This window comes from Vulpes vulpes, chromosome X (assembly GCF_048418805.1).
Source record: "Vulpes vulpes isolate BD-2025 chromosome X, VulVul3, whole genome shotgun sequence".
Lineage (NCBI taxonomy): Eukaryota > Metazoa > Chordata > Mammalia > Carnivora > Canidae > Vulpes > Vulpes vulpes.
The window spans coordinates 120,931,617-120,950,163 of NC_132796.1; the positions used below are offsets into that span (position 1 = coordinate 120,931,617).

Genomic DNA, 18,547 nt, shown 5'->3' on the forward strand with positions numbered 1-18,547 from the left:
CTGGGCAGTGGGCGGGGCGCCGGCTTCCTGGGCTGTTACGTTGTATCAGTGTCAGACTTCCGCTCCCGGAGTGTACAGGGCGGCCCCCTTCATCAGGCGATTAGCTCCTGGGTCAAAAGGGCAAGTGTTGCCCCTTGCGAGCCGACGGCCACCCAGCAAGTTGGTGCTGGCACCGGGCCGGCAGCCCCTGGGGGGTCAGGGGGGGGACGCAGGGCGAAAGAGGTCCGGCCCAGGGCGCGGGAGGAAGCGGAAGCGGCAGCAGGGCCCGTCTCCAGGTCGAGGAGGAGGCACCCAGAGGGCACCCGGGCCGCTCCGTGGCGCTCACGGGGGGTGGGCTGGCGCTTGGATGGGGTCGAGGGAAGGAGCGGGAGGCAGGGCGGGGCGAGGGCCCTGGAGCGGGCTCAGGACGGCAGCGGGGGCGCGGGGCTCGGGCTTGGGGCAGCGGCACGAAGTAGGGCTGGGGACCCGGTCTCGGGCCGGGGTTGACGCGGAGGAGTTGACGGGGAACCAAGGGTGCCGGGAAGGGTCCAGCCCCGGGGCGCGGGGGGGCGGGGCGCGGGGGGCGGGGCGACTGCGCGTCCCCTGGTGGCCGACGTCACCGCGCGGGCGTCAGCTGACTGCACGGCTGCTGCCGTCCCTGCAGTCGCTGAGACTCCAGGCCGCTGTCGCCTCTGCCGCCGCCGCCGCCGCCGCCGCCGCCGCCGCCGCCGCCGCCGCCGTCTCTGCCGCCGCCGCCGCCATGGCTCAGTACAAGGGCGCCGCGAGCGAGGCGGGCCGCGCCATGCATCTGATGAAGAAGAGGGAGAAGCAGCGCGAGCAGATGGAGCAGATGAAACAGCGGATCGCCGAGGTGCGGGCCAGGCCGGGCCGCCCCGAGCACGCGCGCTGCCCGCCGCCCCGGCCCTCCCGGGCCCCGCGAGAGCCTGGGCGGCGGCCGCACGGCCCCGATGGCGGGCCGGGGCGGGGCCCTTGCTTGCTCAGCTCCAGGAAAGGGCGGAAGCGATCCGGCGACAGTCTCATCCGTAAAACGTGCCCAGGTGGCCGAGATGAGCTAGCTTGTGACAAGCCTCCGACAGGAGGGAGCCATAGCCAGGGGTCCCATTGGGGGAATTAGGGCTCCCCCCGCTCCGGTCCGCAGAACATCTTTGCCCCCGCCCTTCAGGCCTGAGAACCAGGCCTCTGCCCTGATCCAATGGATGCTGGGAAAGGGAGGCCCCACAGGCCCTGGCCCTCCACCGGCCACCGAGGCTCGTTGCAGAGCCCTCTGTGCCAGGACAAAGGCAAGGTTCAGCGTCCTGGGCGCTGGCGGTTCACCGAGGGCTTCAGTGAGTGGCCGGTGGCGGTGGACTGTCCGGAAGAAAGGGTTCCTCTGCTTGGGCCTTTTGGGGAGACTTGTCCGAAGAGCAGGGACTCGGGGCGAGAGGGAGAGCGGGCTACCTTAGGCGCCATGGAAGCCAGGCCCAAGGAAGCAGCTGCACGCCGAGGCCCGGCTCCCTCACTTACACTGGGTTCCCAGCGCTGCTGTCTCAGGGTGGACCCGTTGGCCAGCTGGACTTGCCTTTCTCTGCTGGCCACCTCCTTTAGAGGCCACCAGCCAGAGGAGACCTGTGTGGTACCAAGTGGGATGGGGCTGGGCTGGAGCGCGGGCTCATGGGAGCTGTTGGCAACATCTAGGGCCAAGACAGAGCCACATGGCTCTGTGGAGGACTAGGTCCCTGGGCCGGTCTTCACTCTGTCCTGTCACCCCTTGGCTGGGGTCTCCACGTGGAGCTTAAAGGCTGCGTGTGAAGAGCACCAAAGGCAGGTAGAGCCTGTGAGCTCAGGCCACTGGGGGAGCTCTGGGCCCCAGCAGGAGACATGGAGGGGCCAGGAGAGCACAGGGCGCCGAGAACTACCTCCTTTGGCATCCTCAGCACTGCAAGGGCCCCTCATAGCCCCGTAGAACCTTACAGTGACCAAGGGGGCATGTCTTTCTCAAGGTCACGAATCCAGAGGCCAACCTGAGACTAGAACCCAGGTGTCCACTTCCACGGTGGGGCGGCGGGTGGTCCTCACTGCTGTCCTCTGTCCTCAACAGGAGAACATAATGAAATCTAACATCGACAAGAAGTTCTCTGCGCACTACGACGCTGTGGAGGCGGAACTCAAGTCCAGCACCGTGGGTGAGTGAAGCCTGTGCATGCCACCCCATCCTGGACCCGGATGCCAGTTGCTTGGCTGGCTCTGGGTGACCGACCCTGCCTCCCATCTCTCTGTACCTCACAGGTCTCGTGACCCTGAATGATATGAAGGCCAAGCAGGAGGCCCTGGTGAAAGAGCGGGAGAAGCAGTTGGCCAAGAAAGAGCAGTCGAAGGAGCTGCAGCTGTGGGTGCCCGTCATTTCAGCCGTCAGTCCTCCCCTCAAGCCAGAGCCAGTGCTTGGGAGGGGGGGCAGGCCAGGCTGTTCTTGCCCCTTGGTGGGGTCCACCTGTGAGCTTGACATGCCCCTGCCCGGTAGGACCGCTAGGACCGCTCTGGGCCTGTGCTGTGTGGCCCCCCCACCCCCCGCACTGAGTGCGGGCAGCTCTGGGTCACGGGAGGAGCCTCGGGGCGGGGACGTGGTGCCTCATGGTGCGTGTGCCTTGGTAGGAAGCTCGAGAAGCTACGAGAGAAGGAGCGCAAGAAGGAGGCCAAGCGGAAGATCTCCAGCCTGTCCTTCACCCTGGAGGAAGAGGAGGAGGCCGGGGACGAGGAGGACGAGGTGGCCGTGTATGAGGAAGAGCTGGAAAGGGAAGGTGAGGGCCGGTTCTAGCGACCAGGCTCCAGCAGGAAGACGCGGCCCTGCCGCCGGCCTTGGTGGCCCCTGCGCTCCTGGTCCTGAGGCTCAGGCGGAGGTTCAGGCCGTAGAGGGGACCGGGCCCGCACCACAGGGTCCAGCCTCACGGGGTGGGGCTTGCCGCCAGGCCCCACCTGAGTCCGAGGCAGGCGGCTGGCCTCTGTGCCACGGCTCGGGGCCTTCGGGCCAAGAGGCCGCCGGAGGGAGGCTGATGCCTCAGCAAGACGTCTCCGGAAGCTGCCCTTCGCAAGTGCTAGGAAGAATGGGTTTCCTGTGATCGTGAAATTGTTCACGTTTGTGCGGCCAGGTGGCTGCCGAGCACATGGCTCGTGTGACTGGGACACCGAACTGTGCACTGTGACGAATTTCAGGTTGAACTGACACAGCCCCAGACGCCCAGGGGCTACTCAGTGGGCAGGAGAGGTCTCAGCTGAGGGCTGAAGGGGGGTGAAGGGACGGTTCGGGAAGGCCAGGTAACAAGGATGAACCAGCACGGGCCCCGTGTGGCCCATGCCTGCTCTGGGCCGGCCCCGAGGCCGACAGGCGGGGTGCCATCCCTCTCTTCGCGTCACGCGGGCCGGTCTGTGCCCTACTTAGGGGTCGGGGGCCAGCTCGGGGCCAGGGAAAGCGTCCCGTGGGGGGACAGTGGAGATGGGCCTTTAGGATGAGAAGAATTTCACGAGCAACCAGAGAGACTATGGGGGGGGCGTGTAGCGCCAAGTGATGAGTGTGCCCAGAAGCAGAGCCAGCAGGGGCAGGAGGGGGGGGGCACATCTGAAGCCCTGGGGGGCTGTGGCGGTGGTGGCCGGGGAACTGAAGCAGGGGATGGCATGCACGGTGCGGCCACCGCCGCTGTGATGGGCGCCGTTAGGAGGAAGAGCGCGTGCCTCCTGGGGTCTCGTGTGTTCCCAGAGCCGCAGGAGAAGGGACTATGGCTCTATTAGGGGCTTTCGGTACTATTTGGTCATATTAAGTGTTGAGTAACGTCTGGTGGTATCCCAGGGGGACCACTGTTTGGGACAGCACGGGTCTGGGGGCAAGGCTGTTAAGGTCACTGCGTGTCGCCACGGCCTCGCAAATGCTTCCCCCCCTCACCCCACCGTGATTTGGTTTAGGGGGCCCCTGGACGGGGCAGTAGCGCGGGATCTTCTCTGGGTGGTGTGAGGTGCAGGCGGCCTCTGGAACCGCTGCCCTGGAGTGGCAGGCTGGCGTGTAGGCTCGTCTCCTAGGTCCCCGGTTTCTAAAAAGTGCTCCTAGGAGTCTGTACGACCCTTTCAGGGGGTCTGCGAGGTCAAGACCACTTTCCTGATTGTGCCCAAACCATTCTCGGCCTTTTGCACTGCGGTCTCTCTTGAGCTTGGGGCGTGATGATGTCATCACTCCATCAGCCGACAGAGCGGTGCCTTCCTGGTTCGGAGTCCCCCCGCCCCTAGACGAGCACTCTCCAGGGGCCTCGGAGCCGCGAGAGTGTTCACAGGTGCTAGCGCAGCCAGCGGAGGAACTGCCATGCTACTTCATCCATGTCCCGATTGTGGAAACTGAGTCAGAGTCCGAGATACCGGGCGAGCCCTGGTGGGGCTTCTCTCCCATCTCCCCTCCGGCCCCAGTGTTGTAGCTGCGGGGCTTCGGGCTTCCGTTTGCTTCCCGGGGAGCAAGCAGCGCGTACGGGTCTGGGGCTGCCGTGACCAATGGATGGCAGGTCAGGTGTGCAGCTGTGAGCAGCACGGCGCCTGGCGTGGCGGGGTCCTGCCTGGGTGTCCAGCCTTCTGAGGGTGCCCCCATTCCTCCCATGCAGCACAGCCTTCGCTCCCTCAGATGCTGGCACTGGTGCCTTAGGGCCCCCGACGCACGGCAGGCCACAGCTGTTGGGGTGAGAGCACAGGCCCCCATCTCCTGCCCAGCTCGGTGCTGGAGACCGAGGCCAAGGCCCCTTGGCCGGGATGGGTCTCCACGGGGCTGTGGGGAGGACAGCCGGTTGCTCTGGCTGGGAGCAGGTGGCGGGGCCAGCAAGCTCCAGGGAGCCTCCGAGGAGGTCGTGTCAGAGCTCAGGCTTGAGAAACAAGGGTTCCAGGTGCCCTGGACGTGGGGCCTGTGACGCAGTTGACTCCTTGTTTCTTTTTGCTCCAGAGGTCTCCACGAAGAAGAGGAAATTGGGGAAGAACCCCGATGTGGACACCAGCTTCCTGCCTGACCGAGACCGTGAGGTAAGAGCGGCTGCTCCCAGCTCGGGCCGAGGCTTCTGCTCAGGCCGTGGGGTGCCGTGTGCCCCCCGAGCTTCCCTGGGCCTCCGTCCTTGACCCGTTTCCTCTCCCAGGAAGAGGAGAACCGGCTGCGGGAGGAGCTGCGGCAGGAGTGGGAAGCCAAGCAGGAGAAGATCAAGAGTGAGTGCTTGCTGCGGGGGATGCAGGGCAGAGGCTGCTGCTGCCCCCACTTTCCAGGGCAGCGCCCCGCGCTCCCGGGCACTTGCAGAGGCCAAGGCACAATTCTGCTTTGTAGGTGAGGAGATCGAAATCACCTTCAGTTACTGGGATGGGTCTGGGCACCGGCGGACAGTCAAGGTAGGTTGTGTGGGGCTCGCACCCCGCTCCCCAGGAGCTCCTCTGGAAGGAGCTTTCTTTTTATTTTTTTTATTTATATTTATTTATTTTTTACTTTCATTTATTTATTTTTTTGGAAGGAGCTTTCAATCCTGACCTGGGTGCTTCACGGGCCCTTTCCGTGGGTGGGCCCCCGGAGCCCCCGGGGGAGCAGGGATGGGGGCCTGGCCCTCGGAGGGGTAGCCGGGGGTTCCAGGGTGCCTGGCGTGGCCTCCGGGCCCCTGCCCTCTGGAGAGCGCCTCTCCAGGCTTCCATGTCCCCTTCCCCACCGCTCACTTTCCCGGACCCTGGCACTTGGGCGCTCATGCAGATGAAAAAGGGCAACACGATGCAGCAGTTCCTGCAGAAGGCGCTGGAGATCCTGCGCAAAGACTTCAGCGAGCTCAGGTCAGGGCGCAGGCGGTGTATGCCCGACTCGGCTCCCCGAGACTCCCACTAGGATGCCCGGCCTGGGCACTGTGCTTCTGAGGCGGGGAGCTCGGGTCGGGGCGCCAGAGTGGAGGGCGGTGAGGTCCTGGGCTCCCGAGCCTTGCAGCGTGCTTCCAGAGCCTTTGGGGCTGCCGCCCAGACCGCTGCCCCCCGGCTGCGCGCCGGGTTTCCTCGGCTGGCCGCTCCCCTCGGCCCCACCGTCCTGCCTTTCTCCCTCAGGTCAGCAGGGGTGGAGCAGCTCATGTACATCAAGGAGGACCTGATCATACCCCACGTGAGTCCCTTCTCTTCCTGCGGCCCTGGGCGGGGGCTTGGGGGTGCTCAGGGGCTTCTCGCCAGTGTCCCCGTGCCCCAGCCTGTGGGGCTGGTGGTTGGGCGTGCGGGCGGGAGAAGGCGACACGGGTCCTGAGCCATCACTTCCTGCCCTCGGCTCCTAGCACCACAGCTTCTACGACTTCATCGTCACCAAGGCACGAGGGAAGAGTGGTAAGTGCGCCTGCCAGCCCTGCCCCTTCCCCGCACCTCAGCCCCAGCGCCGCAGGGCGCCCCGACAGCAGCTCTCTCCCCGCAGGGCCGCTCTTTAACTTTGACGTCCACGACGACGTGCGGCTGCTCAGTGATGCCACCGTGGAGAAGGACGAGGTGCGGTGGCCCGGGGGCAGCGGGCAGGAGGGCAGGTGCCCGGCGGCCCCGAGCTGACGGCTCGGCCCGTGTCCTTCCGCAGTCCCACGCGGGCAAGGTGGTGCTGCGGAGCTGGTACGAGAAGAACAAGCACATCTTCCCCGCCAGCCGCTGGGAGCCCTACGACCCTGAGAAGAAGTGGGACAAGTACACGGTGAGTGGGTCCCCTGGGGTGGCCCGAGCTGGGAGCACGGGAGCCAGCCTGGCTGCAGGGTGGCCGCCCGAAGAGCAGCCGTGAGCCACCCCAGGTGGCACTGCAACACGAGCCTCCTCTGTGCTCTTGTCATGCCAGATCCGGTGAACGCCGAGGCTCCCCGGGCTCCCTCGGTTCTCAGCCCCTCCCGGGGTCTCCGGGACTCCAGGCGCTGCTCCCGCCCCCCACTTCCCTCAGCCCTGACGTGACAGGGGTGAGACACGACGGGGCTGGCCGTCCCCTGCCCCCGGTGGCGTCCTGTACTGCTCTGTTTCTTTTATGGTAAATAAATGCACACGTCAGAGTTGGAGCACCTGCACTGTGCTTTGTTCTAAACGTTTTTTTATCGAGCTGAAGTTCACCATTCTGATCATTTGAAGGTGTACAATCCGGGGGTCTTGAGTACATTCGGTGTTGTGCAGCCATCACCTCTACTTCCAGAACACCTCTGTCACCCCACAAGGAGGCCCCGTGCCCATTAGCAGTCTCTCCTGGCCCCTGGTACCCCCTTGTCTACTTTCTCTCTGTGGACTTGTCTCTTCTAGATATTTCACAGAAATGGAATCAGACAGTTTCTGGTCTTTGTATCTGGTGAGGAAGCGGATACTTGGTGGCGGTGGGAGGGTGGAAGAGTAACGTGAGTCTGCAGAGGGCCGTGGGTGATGCACTGGGGCCTGGCGGGCCCGCGTCCCGGCAGCCAAGCGGCACCCCGCAGGGCACCTCGTGGCCCTGCGGTCGTTTACTGTGAGTGGTCTTGCGGTTCCTCTTCTGTCTCCTAGCTGCCAGTCCGAAGGGGACACGGCTGCCCTGTGGCTCTCAGCCGCCCGACATCCCCACCACAGCTCTAGAAACAAGCTTTGCCCTCCCGGGGCTGCAGCCTGCCCGGCATCTCTTCGCAGTCCCCGCGTGGGAAGGCTGCTGGGGGTGCCCCGCGCTCGCTGCTCAGCTCGGACTGCCATCCTGGCCCCGAGGGCGACCTGCCTCGGGGTGGGCGCTCTTGCTCCCTGTCCTTGCCGCAACAGCCAGATCCCCTGGCTCCCCTCGGGTAAGCAGAGGGAACAGGGTCAAGCCCTGGCTGGCAGTCAGCATCCCAGCTCTGGGTCCGGTCCCACGTGCTGGACAAATACCTAGATATGACAGCGGGCGACTTCGCCAGGTACAGAAGCTCCTGTGCCCTCCTCCCACAGGCAGGGCTCTGTGTCCCTTTCCGATACGGCGTGGCCGATCCTGGCTGGCAGTTAGGAGCTCTCTTTTGGGCTTCCTGGCCCTGTGTCTGGGGCAGAGCCATCCGGGGTCATTTGGAGGAGGAGGCGGGGGAGGGAAGTCGCCTAGGCCAGAGACCTCCGGGCACGGCAGGCAACGAGTGGCTCAGCCTGACCCTAGGTCCTGGATGTGGGGGACAAGTGTGAGGACCTCAATGGGGCCTTTTGTTTGGCACTGGGAAGCCTGGAGAAGGGATCATCTGGCCTTCTGCACCAACCCCCCTGCCGTCTTTGGAAAGAGTAGGCTTCTCCCGGCCAGGGAGCCCCTCTCAGCCAGCTTACCCAGTGGAAATGCTTTGCAAGGGAACCGCCTCAGGCCCCATAGCTCCAGGAAAGCAAGCGCCTTAAGGCCCAGTCTTGGCTCCCGGCAGGAGCCGACCTGGTTCTGGAAGCACCGAACTCACAGATCATTGGGGCAAGTTGTCCTCGTGAGGCCAGATCCTCAGATGGCCCCAAGCTTCCCACCTCCCAGCATACAGGCCTGTGTGACCCCCTCCCCCGGAGGCGCACACACACGGGGGGCCAGGTGGGCCCGCACTCCCGGGGTCCCGCTCCCGGGGTTCCGTTGTTCCTCCGAAGGGAGAGTGTGCGGGTGGGCGTGGCCTCCTCAGGGGAGCCCCTGGGAGTGGAGGGCATTCCCTGGCCAACAGCCGATGAGAGGAGCGGGGCCTCAGTCCTCGAGGCACAGGTTGGGTGCGGTTGGGGCCGGGAGGGAGCCCTCGCGGTCAGGGCCCGGGGGCAGGGGTTCTGGAAGGAAGGGAGAGCCACTTCCTTCTAGCCAGCGAAGCGTCGCAGCCACGGTGGGGCTGGGGCTGACGGAGGGCCCCTTGTCCTCAGTGAGGCTGCTGGCGCCAGGCCTCTGGCCTCACGCTTGGCTGGCCCGGGCCGGAGTTCCTGGGAGGAGGGCGCTGCAGCTCTGGGGGCCCTCTTCTTGGGACCTTGCACCCGTTTGAACGTGCTGCTCACAGAGGATGGGCCGCAGACAAGCTGGGAAGCTGCGGGGACGGCTGTTGGGCTCCGGAACTACACGAGGCCACCAGGCCCGGTGAGCGGTCACCCAGCCGGCCCGGGGGGCAGCGTGGGCCGGGGTGGGCCGGGTGCCGAGGATGCACCCGAGAGACAAGGCCGGCCCTCTCTTGCTCGGCCAGGCCTCCTTGCTGGGGGGCGAGTCCGCACGTGGGCGATAGAAGCACCAAGCGGCAGCAAGAAGCGCCTGCGATGGAGAGGCCCTCCTGAGGTCCTGACACGAGCAGGGGCGAGAAGTCAGCCGTTCCACGACGACGGAGGACGGGGTGTTCCAGCAGAGCATGCTGCGGGCAGCTTGCGGGTGAGCAGGGCGGGGCTGGGGGGGCAGGCCAGACAGGTGGAGCCTGGGACGTGAGCCAGAGGGTGGATGCCCGCGGTCCCGTCACTCCCCACCAGCGGACATGCGACCTGAGCCACGTGTTCTCCTGGCGTAGGGTTTGATTTAATTTTCAAAGATTTGTTTTTTATGAGAGAGAGAGAGAGAGCACAGGAGGTGTGGAAGGGGCGAGGGAGACGGAGAACCACCAAGCAGACTCCGCGCTGAGTGCAGGGCCCCACTGAGGATCCTGGGACCCCAAGATCATGACCTGAGCTGAAATCGAGTCAGGTGCTTAACCGACTTAGGACGCCCAGACGCCCCTTATTTAATTAGAAGTACTTTTTGGCAACCGAGGAAAAATTCACAGAACAGAAAACCAGTAACCATTGAAAAACGTACTTATCAAAGTGGCATTTAGTATGTTCACAGTGTAGTCCGGCTGTCACCTCTGTCTGGTCCCAGAACATTCCCGTCACTGCAGAGGGAAACCCTGTGCCCATTCAGTAGCCTCCCCTCATCCCCTCCCCGAGCTCCTGACAACCACTCATCTACTTCTGTTTCTGTGCCTTTGCCTCTTCTGGAAATTTCACAGGAATGGAATTGTACGATTACAGATCTGTTTAGAGGCAAAGACGTTTCATGCTCCTGGATTGGGGGACTCGGTAGAGTTGGGGTGTCTGTTCTAGGCTTCTGCTGCCGTGTAACAGATCTGTGAGAACTCGGTGGCTTGTGACGACACCGGGCTCTTACCTGACACTTTCTGCAGCTCACGGGTCCTGGGTCTCACGGGGTTGCCATGGAGGTCGCCATGGAGGTCGCCTGGGCTGCCTTCTCATCAGAGACTTGGGGCCTCTCCCCAGCTCACGTCGTTCTTGGTAGAGGTCAGTTTCCTGGGACTCTAGGACTCAGGTCCCTCTTCTCATGCCGTGCCACCTGGTGCCCTCCAGAGGCCCGTTCCTGCTTCGAGCATCTCTCCTTGCAGGAAGGGCCCCTTCGCAGTGCGGGGCTCCCCTGAGGAGGCCACGCCGTCCCGCACACTCTCCCTTTGGAGGAACTCAGCTGGTTAGTAACGTAACCCCCATAACCCCGGGAGGGATGGCTCACCGTGCGTGTGTGCGTGCGCCTCCAGGGGAGGGGGTCACAGAGGCCTGTATGCTGGGAGGTGGGAGCCTTGGGGCCATCTGAGGATCTGGCCCCATGATGACAACTTGCCCCAGTGATCTGTGGACTCCATGCAATCCCCGTCCAAACCCCAGTGTGCTCTTTTGTAGAAACTGGCAAGCTCACCGTCAGGGTATATAGACACGCGAAGGACCTAGAAATCCAAAAACCATTTTGAAAAAGAAGAGCAAAGTTGCAGGGCTCTCATTACCTGATTGCAGAGCTTACTACGAAGCCACGGTGATCGAGGCAATGTGGCGTAAGCACGAGGGTAGGTGCGGAGGTGGGGGGCACGGAACTAGCAGTCCAGACATAAATCCTTACGTTTCTGGCTAAGAAATGATGCTGGAGCAGTCAGGTATCTGTGTGGAAAAAGTGAACTTGACCCCTTGATGTGATGGGTTGCATTGTGTCCCTAGAAAGAAGTGTTGCAGTACCCCCCCCCCCCCCAGGACCCTTCACTGCGACCTGGGCTTTGAGATGGAATCAAATTGAGATGAGATCACACTCGAGAATGGTCCCTAATCCAAGATGACCGGTGTCCTAACAGAGGAGACAGACATGCATATGCAGGGAGAAAGCTGTGTGACAGCAGAGACAGGAGCAGTGCTCCTGCGGGCCGAGGACACTGCGGCAACAGGGGCGCTGGAAGAGGCGAGGAGGGCTCGAGGGAGCTCCGCCCGGCCCACACCCGCATCTCTGACTTCAGCCTCCGGAGCTGGGGACCGTGACTGTCTTTTATTTTAAACCCCTTGGTAGGGGATCCTGGGCGGCTCAGCGGTTGAGCATCTGCCTTCGGCTCAGGGCATGACCCCGGGGTCCTGGGATCGAGTCCCTCATCGGGTTCCCCACAGGGAGCCTGCTTCTCCCTCTGCCTGTGTCTCTCATGAATAAATAAAACTCTTAAAAAAAAAAAAAGAAACCAGTTAGAAGTAGCAAATGTGTTCAACAAGGTTGCTGGACAAAAGATCGTGACAGAAACCACTTGGATTTCTATACACTAGCAATCAGCAAGCCAAACTGAAATCCAGAAAATTATTTCATTACAAATAGCAACAGGAGGAAAAAGACACTTGGGGAATAAATGCAACAAAAGAAGCCCCCGGCTTGTACCCGGAGAACTACACAGTATCACTGAAAGAGTAAACAGAAGCATCTGCTTAGTCGTGTTCTTCAGAGAGACCCAGCAGGACGCGCACAGGGTGTGCGCTGAGGGCTCGCTCACACGAGCGTGGGGGTGGGGGCCGGCAGTCTGGCAAGCCCAGACTTTGCAGGGCAGGCAAGCGGGCTGCAGACTCAGGCGGGATCCCTATGTTGCGATCTTGAGGCCGCGGTGAACTCCTCCAGGAAACCTTGACTTTTGCGGTTAAGGCCTTCGCTTGAGTGGACGGGACCCACACCAACTGCAGGGGGCACTCTTTCTTTTTTTTTTTCTTTTTCAGGGGGTCACTCTTTACTTAAGTCACTCAGTTGTAGGTGTTGACCACATATGCAAGATACCTTCACAGCAACCTAGATGAATGTTTGCTTAAATAACTGGGGGAGGGGCAGCCCTGGTGGGTTTAGCGCCGCTTCAGCCCAGGGCGTGATCCTGGAGACCCGGGATCGAGTCCCACGTTGGGCTCCCTGCATGGAGCCTGCTTCTCCCTCTGCCTGTGTCTCTGCCTCTCTCTGTGTGTGTCTCTCATGAATAAAATTTTTAAAGATTTTATTTATTTATTTATTTCTGAGCCACCCGGGCTGCCCAAATAAAATCTTTAAAAAAATAAAGGGGAGGGATCCCTGGGTGGCGCAACGGTTTGGCGCCTGCCTTTGGCCCAGGGCGCGATCCTGGAGACCCGGGATCGAATCCCACATCAGGCTCCCGGTGCGTGGAGCCTGCTTCTTCCTCAGCCTGTGTCTCTGCCTCTCTCTCTCTCTCTCTGTGACTATCATAAATAAAAAAAAAAAAAAATAAAGGGGAAAAAGAAAACAGGGCCAATTAATGAAATTGCTTACGTCCAGGAGGAGGGAGGGAAGCAGGTGGCAGTGGTGCAGGAGGTAGTGACACTGCCCTGTGTGTATCTTCTTGTGTAGTTTTGACTTCTGGAGACATGTTGCTGTCTTATATAATAAAAGAATAAAAAAAGAATTGGGGGGGGGAGCTGAAGTCGAATAAAAACAGAAATGATCCCAAGAGTATTTCAAGTACATAATATGACCATATTGTAGGGGAATGTACAAAAAAGTCTATCCTAGGAATGTTTACTACAGCATTCTTACGTTACACAGTTTTTTTTTTTTAAGATTTTATTTATTTATTCATGAGAGACACAGAGAGGCAGAGACCCAGGTAGAGGGAGAAGCAGGCTCCACGCAGGGAGCCTGATGCGGGACTTGATCCCAGGACCCCGGGGTCACGCCCTGAGCCGGAGGGAGATGCTCAACTGCTGAGCCACCCAGGCGTCCCACAGTCTCAGTCTTAAGACAGGAGACACCAAACAACAAAACTCTGCAACTAAATCGTACACTCCACTTGGTAGGTTTATTTGTCCTGGGGATGCGGGTGCAGCTATTCCGAAAGTGCTGTCTATGTACCCGACGGTCAGGCAGAGGAGTGAATAGCTGCACGATGTTGGGAGCTAGGTCCCTGTCTCCCACTACTGGAGAAGGGGGATACGAATATAGATAGACTGGAGAAAGGTTAAGACCTTTTTCTTTTCTTTAAGATTTTATTTATGTATTCATGAGAGACAGAGAGAGAGAGAGAGAGAGAGAGAGAGAGAGCTCTGTGTCTGTCATGAAAAAAAAATTTAAAAATAAAAAATAAATAAAGGGGACTAAAGAGAAATGACAACTAAATGCAATGTGGGATCCTACACCGGGTCCTGGACCAGACAAAACATTACCATTTCTGCTGCTGGCCCATACACGACGGCTGCTGAATAAGACACTACAGTGGTAATACCGTAATTTTACCGTAGTTATGAAATACAGAGCAAGATATTTAGGGGTAAAGGGGCGAGGTGTGTGCAACTTACCTTGATATAGTTCAGAAACATTATTTTTATGTAAAATAGTGGTTGCATACAATATATCTGCATGCACACGTAGGAGAGACGTGGGGGGATGGCAGGAGCAAATGAGCGAGGAAAGCAAATGGGACAAAATATGAACTCTGGGCAAATGTGCGTCAAGGGCACATGAGAGCTCTCTGACCTGTTCTTACAACTTCCCCCATAAGTCTGAAATAATTCCAAATTATAAAATTAAAAGCAAAGCAACCCCTCCCAGCCAACGTTTAACTGGAAGAAAATAAAAGGCACCCAGATTAGAAAGGAAGAAGTAAAACTATATTTTTAGATGACATAATCTCATATGTGGAAAATCCCAAGAAATCCCCTAAAAACCAATCAGAGAAGGGACGCCCGGGTGGCTCAGCGGTTGAGCGTCTGCCTTCGGCTCAGGGCGTGACCCCGGGGTCCTGGGATCGAGTCCCTCATCGGGTTCCCCACAGGGAGCCTGCTTCTCCCTCTGCCTGTGTCTCTCATGAATAAATAAAACTCTTAAAAAAAAAAAAAGAAACCGGTTAGAAGTAGCAAATGTGTTCAACAAGGTTGCTGAACAAAAGATCGTGACAGAACCACTTGGATTTCTATACACTAGCAATCAGCAAGCCAAACTGAAATCCAGAAAATTATTTCATTACAAATAGCAACAGGAGGAAAAAGACACTTGGGGAATAAATGCAACAAAAGAAGCCCCCGGCTTGTACCCGGAGAACTACACAGTATCACTGAAAGAGTAAACAGAAGCATCTGCTTAGTCGTGTTCTTCAGAGAGACCCAGCAGGACGCGCACAGGGTGTGCGCTGAGGGCTCGCTCACACGAGCGTGGGGGTGGGGGCCGGCAGTCTGGCAAGCCCAGACTTTGCAGGGCAGGCAAGCGGGCTGCAGACTCAGGCGGGATCCCTATGTTGCGATCTTGAGGCCGCGGTGAACTCCTCCAGGAAACCTTGACTTTTGCGGTTAAGGCCTTCGCTTGAGTGGACGGGACCCACACCAACTGCACGGGGCACTCTTTCTTTTTTTTTTCTTTTTTTTTTTTTAATTTTTTTTTTTTTATTATTTAAATTTTTTTTTTTTTTTTTTTTTTTTATGATAGTCACAGAGAGAGAGAGGCAGAGACACAGGCGGAGGGAGAAGCAGGCTCCACGCACCAGGAGCCCGACGTGGGACTCGATCCCGGGTCTCCAGGATCGCGCCCTGGGCCAAAGGCAGGCGCCAAACCGCTGCGCCACCCAGGGATCCCTTTTTTTATTATTTATTTATGATAGTCATATATAGAGAGAGGCAGAGACAAGGCAGAGATAAAGGCAGAGGGAGAAGCAGGCTCCATGCACCGGGAGCCCGATGTGGGATTCGATCCCGGGTCTCCAGGATCGCGCCCTGGGCCAAAGGCAGGCGCCAAACCGCTGCGCCACCCAGGGATCCCTTTTTTCTTTTTCAGGGGGTCACTCTTTACTTAAGTCACTCAGTTGTAGGTGTTGACCACATATGCAAGATATCTTCACAGCAACCTAGATGAATGTTTGCTTAAAAAACTGCGGACTACAGCCTAGCCAAGCTGGAATCAATAAACATCTAAAATTAATCAACATCCCATGTTCATGGATGGAAACACTTAATCTTATTAAGATGGCAACACCCCCCAAATTGGTCTGCAGATTCAATTTCATCCCTATTGAACTCCCACTGGCTTTTTTCCCCCCAGAAACTGATAAGGTCATTCTAAGATGCCTGTGGAGGTGTACAGGACACTAAACAGCCAAAACACTCTTGGAAAAGAGCAAATTTGGAGGATTCACAATTCCCAGTTTCAAAACAGTACACAACTACAGTGATCAAGACAGGGCGACGTGAGCGTAAAGACAGACATATAGGTTAACAGAACAGAATTGAGGGAGTCCAGAAATAGGCCCACCTATGTATCGTCAGTTGATTTTTTTTTTTTAGTTTTTTTTTTTTTTTAGTTTTTTTTACTTATTTATGATAGTCACAGAGAGACAGAGAGAGAGGCAGAGACATAGGCAGAGGGAGAAACAGGCTCCATGCACCGGGAGCCTGATGTGGGATTCTATCCTGGGTCTCCAGGATCGCGCCCTGGGCCAAAGGCAAGTGCCAAACCACTGCGCCACCCAGGGATCCCGTGTCAGTTGATTTTTGATGAGGGGGCCAGGACCATTCAATGAGGAAAGAAAAGCTTTTTTTTTTTTTTTTTTTTTTTTTAAGAATAGCCTTATTTAACAAATGGCAGAGCAGCCACATGCAAAAGAATGAAGCTGGACCACAACCTCACATTATATGCAAAGACTAACCCTGACTGGAGCCAGAGACCTAAATTTAAGAGCAAAAACTATAAAACTCATATTACCAAGCAGAGCGGTAAATATTTGTGACCTTGGATGAAACCACAGTTCCTTAGCTCTAACAAACACAAGCAACAATGAAGGCTCCGGCAGATGTCATCCAAATTCAAGACTTTTGTGCATCTAAGCACACTCTCAGGAAGGTGAAAAGAGAACCCAGGGGATGAGAGAAAATATTTGCGAATTATAAGGGATTAAGAACCCGAATACATGTAGAGCTCGTACAACTTGACAACAGCACCGAGGGCCCAGCACAAGATGGGCAAAGACCTGGAGCAGACGCGTCACATTGCTCTGTGTGTCACAGGAGATCTACAAATGGCCAGGAAACTCACGAGGACGTGCCCGATGTCATTATTCATCAGGGAAATGCAAATCGGCACGAGGTATCACCTCACACCCACCAGGAGGGTAGAAACAAAGTCAGATACTAAGGGTTCGCCAGGATGTGGCGACATTGCAACCGTCATGCACTGTTGGTGGGAATGTGACCTGGTGCAGCCGCTCTGGAGAACTGTGTGGAGGTTCCTCAAAGAGTTTAAAATAGACCTGCCCTACGACCCAGCAATTGCACTGCTGGGGACTTACCCCAAAGATACAGATGCAGTGAAACGCCGGGACACCTGCACCCCGATGTTTCTTTTTTCTTTTTTTTTTTTTTAAAGTCTTTTTTTTTTTTTTTAATTTTTTTATTTATGATAGTAACAGAGAGAGAGAGAGAGGCAGAGACACAGGCGGAGGGAGAACCAGGCTCCATGCACCGAGAGCCCGACGTGGGATTCGATCCCGGGTGTCCAGGATCGCGCCCTGGTCCAAAGGCAGGCGCCAAACCACTGCACCACCCAGGGATCCCCACCCCGATGTTTCTAGCAGCAATGTCCACAGTAGCCACACTGTGGAAGGAGCTTCGGTGTCCATCGAAAGATGATGTATAAAGAAGCTGTGGTCTATGTATACACTGGAATATTCCTCAGCCATTAGAAACGACAAATACCCACCATTTGCTTCAACGTGGATGGACCTGGAGGGTATGATGCTGAGTGAAGTAAGTCAATCGGAGAAGGACAAACATTATATGGTCTCATTCATTTGGGGAATATAAATAATAGTGAAAGGGAATATAGGGGAAGGGAGAAGAAATGTGTGGGAAATATCAGAAAGGGAGACGGAACATAAAGACTCCTAACTAGGGATCCCTGGGTGGCGCAGCGGTTTGGCGCCTGCCTTTGGCCCAGGGCGCGATCCTGGAGACCCGGGATTGAATCCCACATCGGGCTCCCGGTGCATGGAGCCTGCTTCTCCCTCTGCTTGTCCCTCTGCCTCTCTCTGTCTCTCTGTGTGACTATCATAAAAAAAAAAAAAGACTCCTAACTCTGGGAAACGAACTAGGGGTGGTGGAAGGGGAGGAGGGCGGGGGTGGGGGTGAGTGGGTGATGGGCACTGAGGGGACTCTTGACGGGATGAGCACTGGGTGTTATTCTGTGTTGGTAAATTGAACAGCAATAAAAAAAAAAGGAAAGTTCTCTGGCCGTTTTTCTCAAAATGTTAAAAATAGGTATCATGTGACCCAGAGATCCCAGCCCTAGATGGAAGGGAAATGAAAATCTGTACAGGGGGCAGCCCGGGAGGCCCAGCGGTTTAGCACCGCCTTCAGCCCGGGCCTGATCCTGGAGACCCAAGTTCGAGTCCCACGTCGGGCTCCCTGCTGCTTCTCCCTCTGCCTGTGTTTCTGCTTCTCTCTCTGTGTGCGTCTGATGAATAAATAAAATCTTTGCGAATAAAAAAAGAAAGTCTGTACGCAAATGTCCCTAACAGCATCATTCACAGCAGGGAGAAGATAGACGCCCCCAGATGCGCAGCAGCCCCTGAACGCCCCCTGAATGTGGTATGTTCATGCAGGGGAATATTATTTGGCCCTAAAAAGAAACAAAGCTCGATCTACGCTGCAACAGCATGAGCCTCGGAGGCACCGCGGCCCAGGGAAGGGACGCAGACAGCAGCGACACGCGCGGAATGCGTGGGTCTACGGGCATGACGTGCGCAGAACAAGGACATCCAGAGTCCGAAAGTAGCTTACGGGGAGGGGGGGGTGCGGTGACTGCTGGGAGTCCGGGGGTCCCCCCCGGGGGGGGGGCGATGTCCTCGAATTTGGCGGCGCGATGGTGGCCCGAGCCTGTAGATATGCTGCAGGTCATCGAGCGTCTCGCTTTCAACAAGTGACTCGTGTGACAGGTGCTACTTGGAAGGCCCAGGGCAGGGCGGCCGCCCCCGTCCCCGCCGCGCCTGGCGGCACCACGCGAGCAGGCTCCGCGCCGCCCGGCCTCGCGCCTCCCAGGCCCCGGGGGCGGCCGCTCCCGCAGCAGGTGGCCGGGCCGCGCCTCGGGCGCCGGGCGGGGCGGGGCGTGTGCGCGGCGGCGCCAGCGCGCGGGGCCGAGGGGGTGTGGCGGGGCGCGCGGGCCGGGGGCGCGGGGGGCGGGGCGGAGAGGCGCGGCCGCGGCCATTGTGCGGGGGGGCGGGGGCGGGGGCGGCGCGCCTCCGGGCCCCCCGCCCGCCCGCCGGCCTCCCCGGGCGCCCCCGCGCGGCGCGGTGGTACGGTCCGGGCTTAAAAGGCCCCGGCGGCCGCGGGCCTGCCCAGTGTGTGGGCGGCGGCGGGGGCG

At 58.5% G+C, this 18,547-nt stretch overlaps 2 protein-coding genes across 3 annotated transcripts; both read left to right on the forward strand.

The window, feature by feature from the left end:
• Positions 1-59: 59 nt before the first annotated feature.
• Positions 60-7,034, forward strand: FAM50A (family with sequence similarity 50 member A). Of its 2 annotated transcripts, none has more exons than XM_072744765.1 (14): positions 60-120; positions 644-850; positions 2,078-2,162; positions 2,266-2,365; positions 2,629-2,774; positions 4,943-5,019; positions 5,130-5,196; positions 5,312-5,373; positions 5,723-5,799; positions 6,061-6,115; positions 6,279-6,327; positions 6,413-6,483; positions 6,566-6,676; positions 6,815-7,034. In XM_072744765.1, the coding sequence occupies exons 2-14, from the start codon at positions 740-742 to the stop codon at positions 6,821-6,823; spliced, it is 1,020 nt and encodes a 339-aa protein (XP_072600866.1). In that variant the 5' UTR covers positions 60-120; positions 644-739; the 3' UTR covers positions 6,824-7,034. The 2 variants fall into 2 exon arrangements, with proteins under 2 accessions (XP_072600866.1, XP_072600865.1); XM_072744764.1 differs by lacking the exon at positions 60-120 and adding an exon at positions 267-330.
• Positions 7,035-7,273: 239 nt separating this feature from the next.
• Positions 7,274-10,754, forward strand: LOC112911490 (uncharacterized). Its single transcript, XM_072743539.1, has 7 exons — positions 7,274-7,331; positions 7,413-7,459; positions 7,564-7,760; positions 8,815-9,304; positions 10,089-10,203; positions 10,305-10,384; positions 10,579-10,754. Exons 1-7 carry the CDS (start codon positions 7,274-7,276, stop codon positions 10,591-10,593), a joined length of 1,002 nt encoding a protein of 333 aa, XP_072599640.1. The 3' UTR covers positions 10,594-10,754.
• Positions 10,755-18,547: the final 7,793 nt, after the last annotated feature.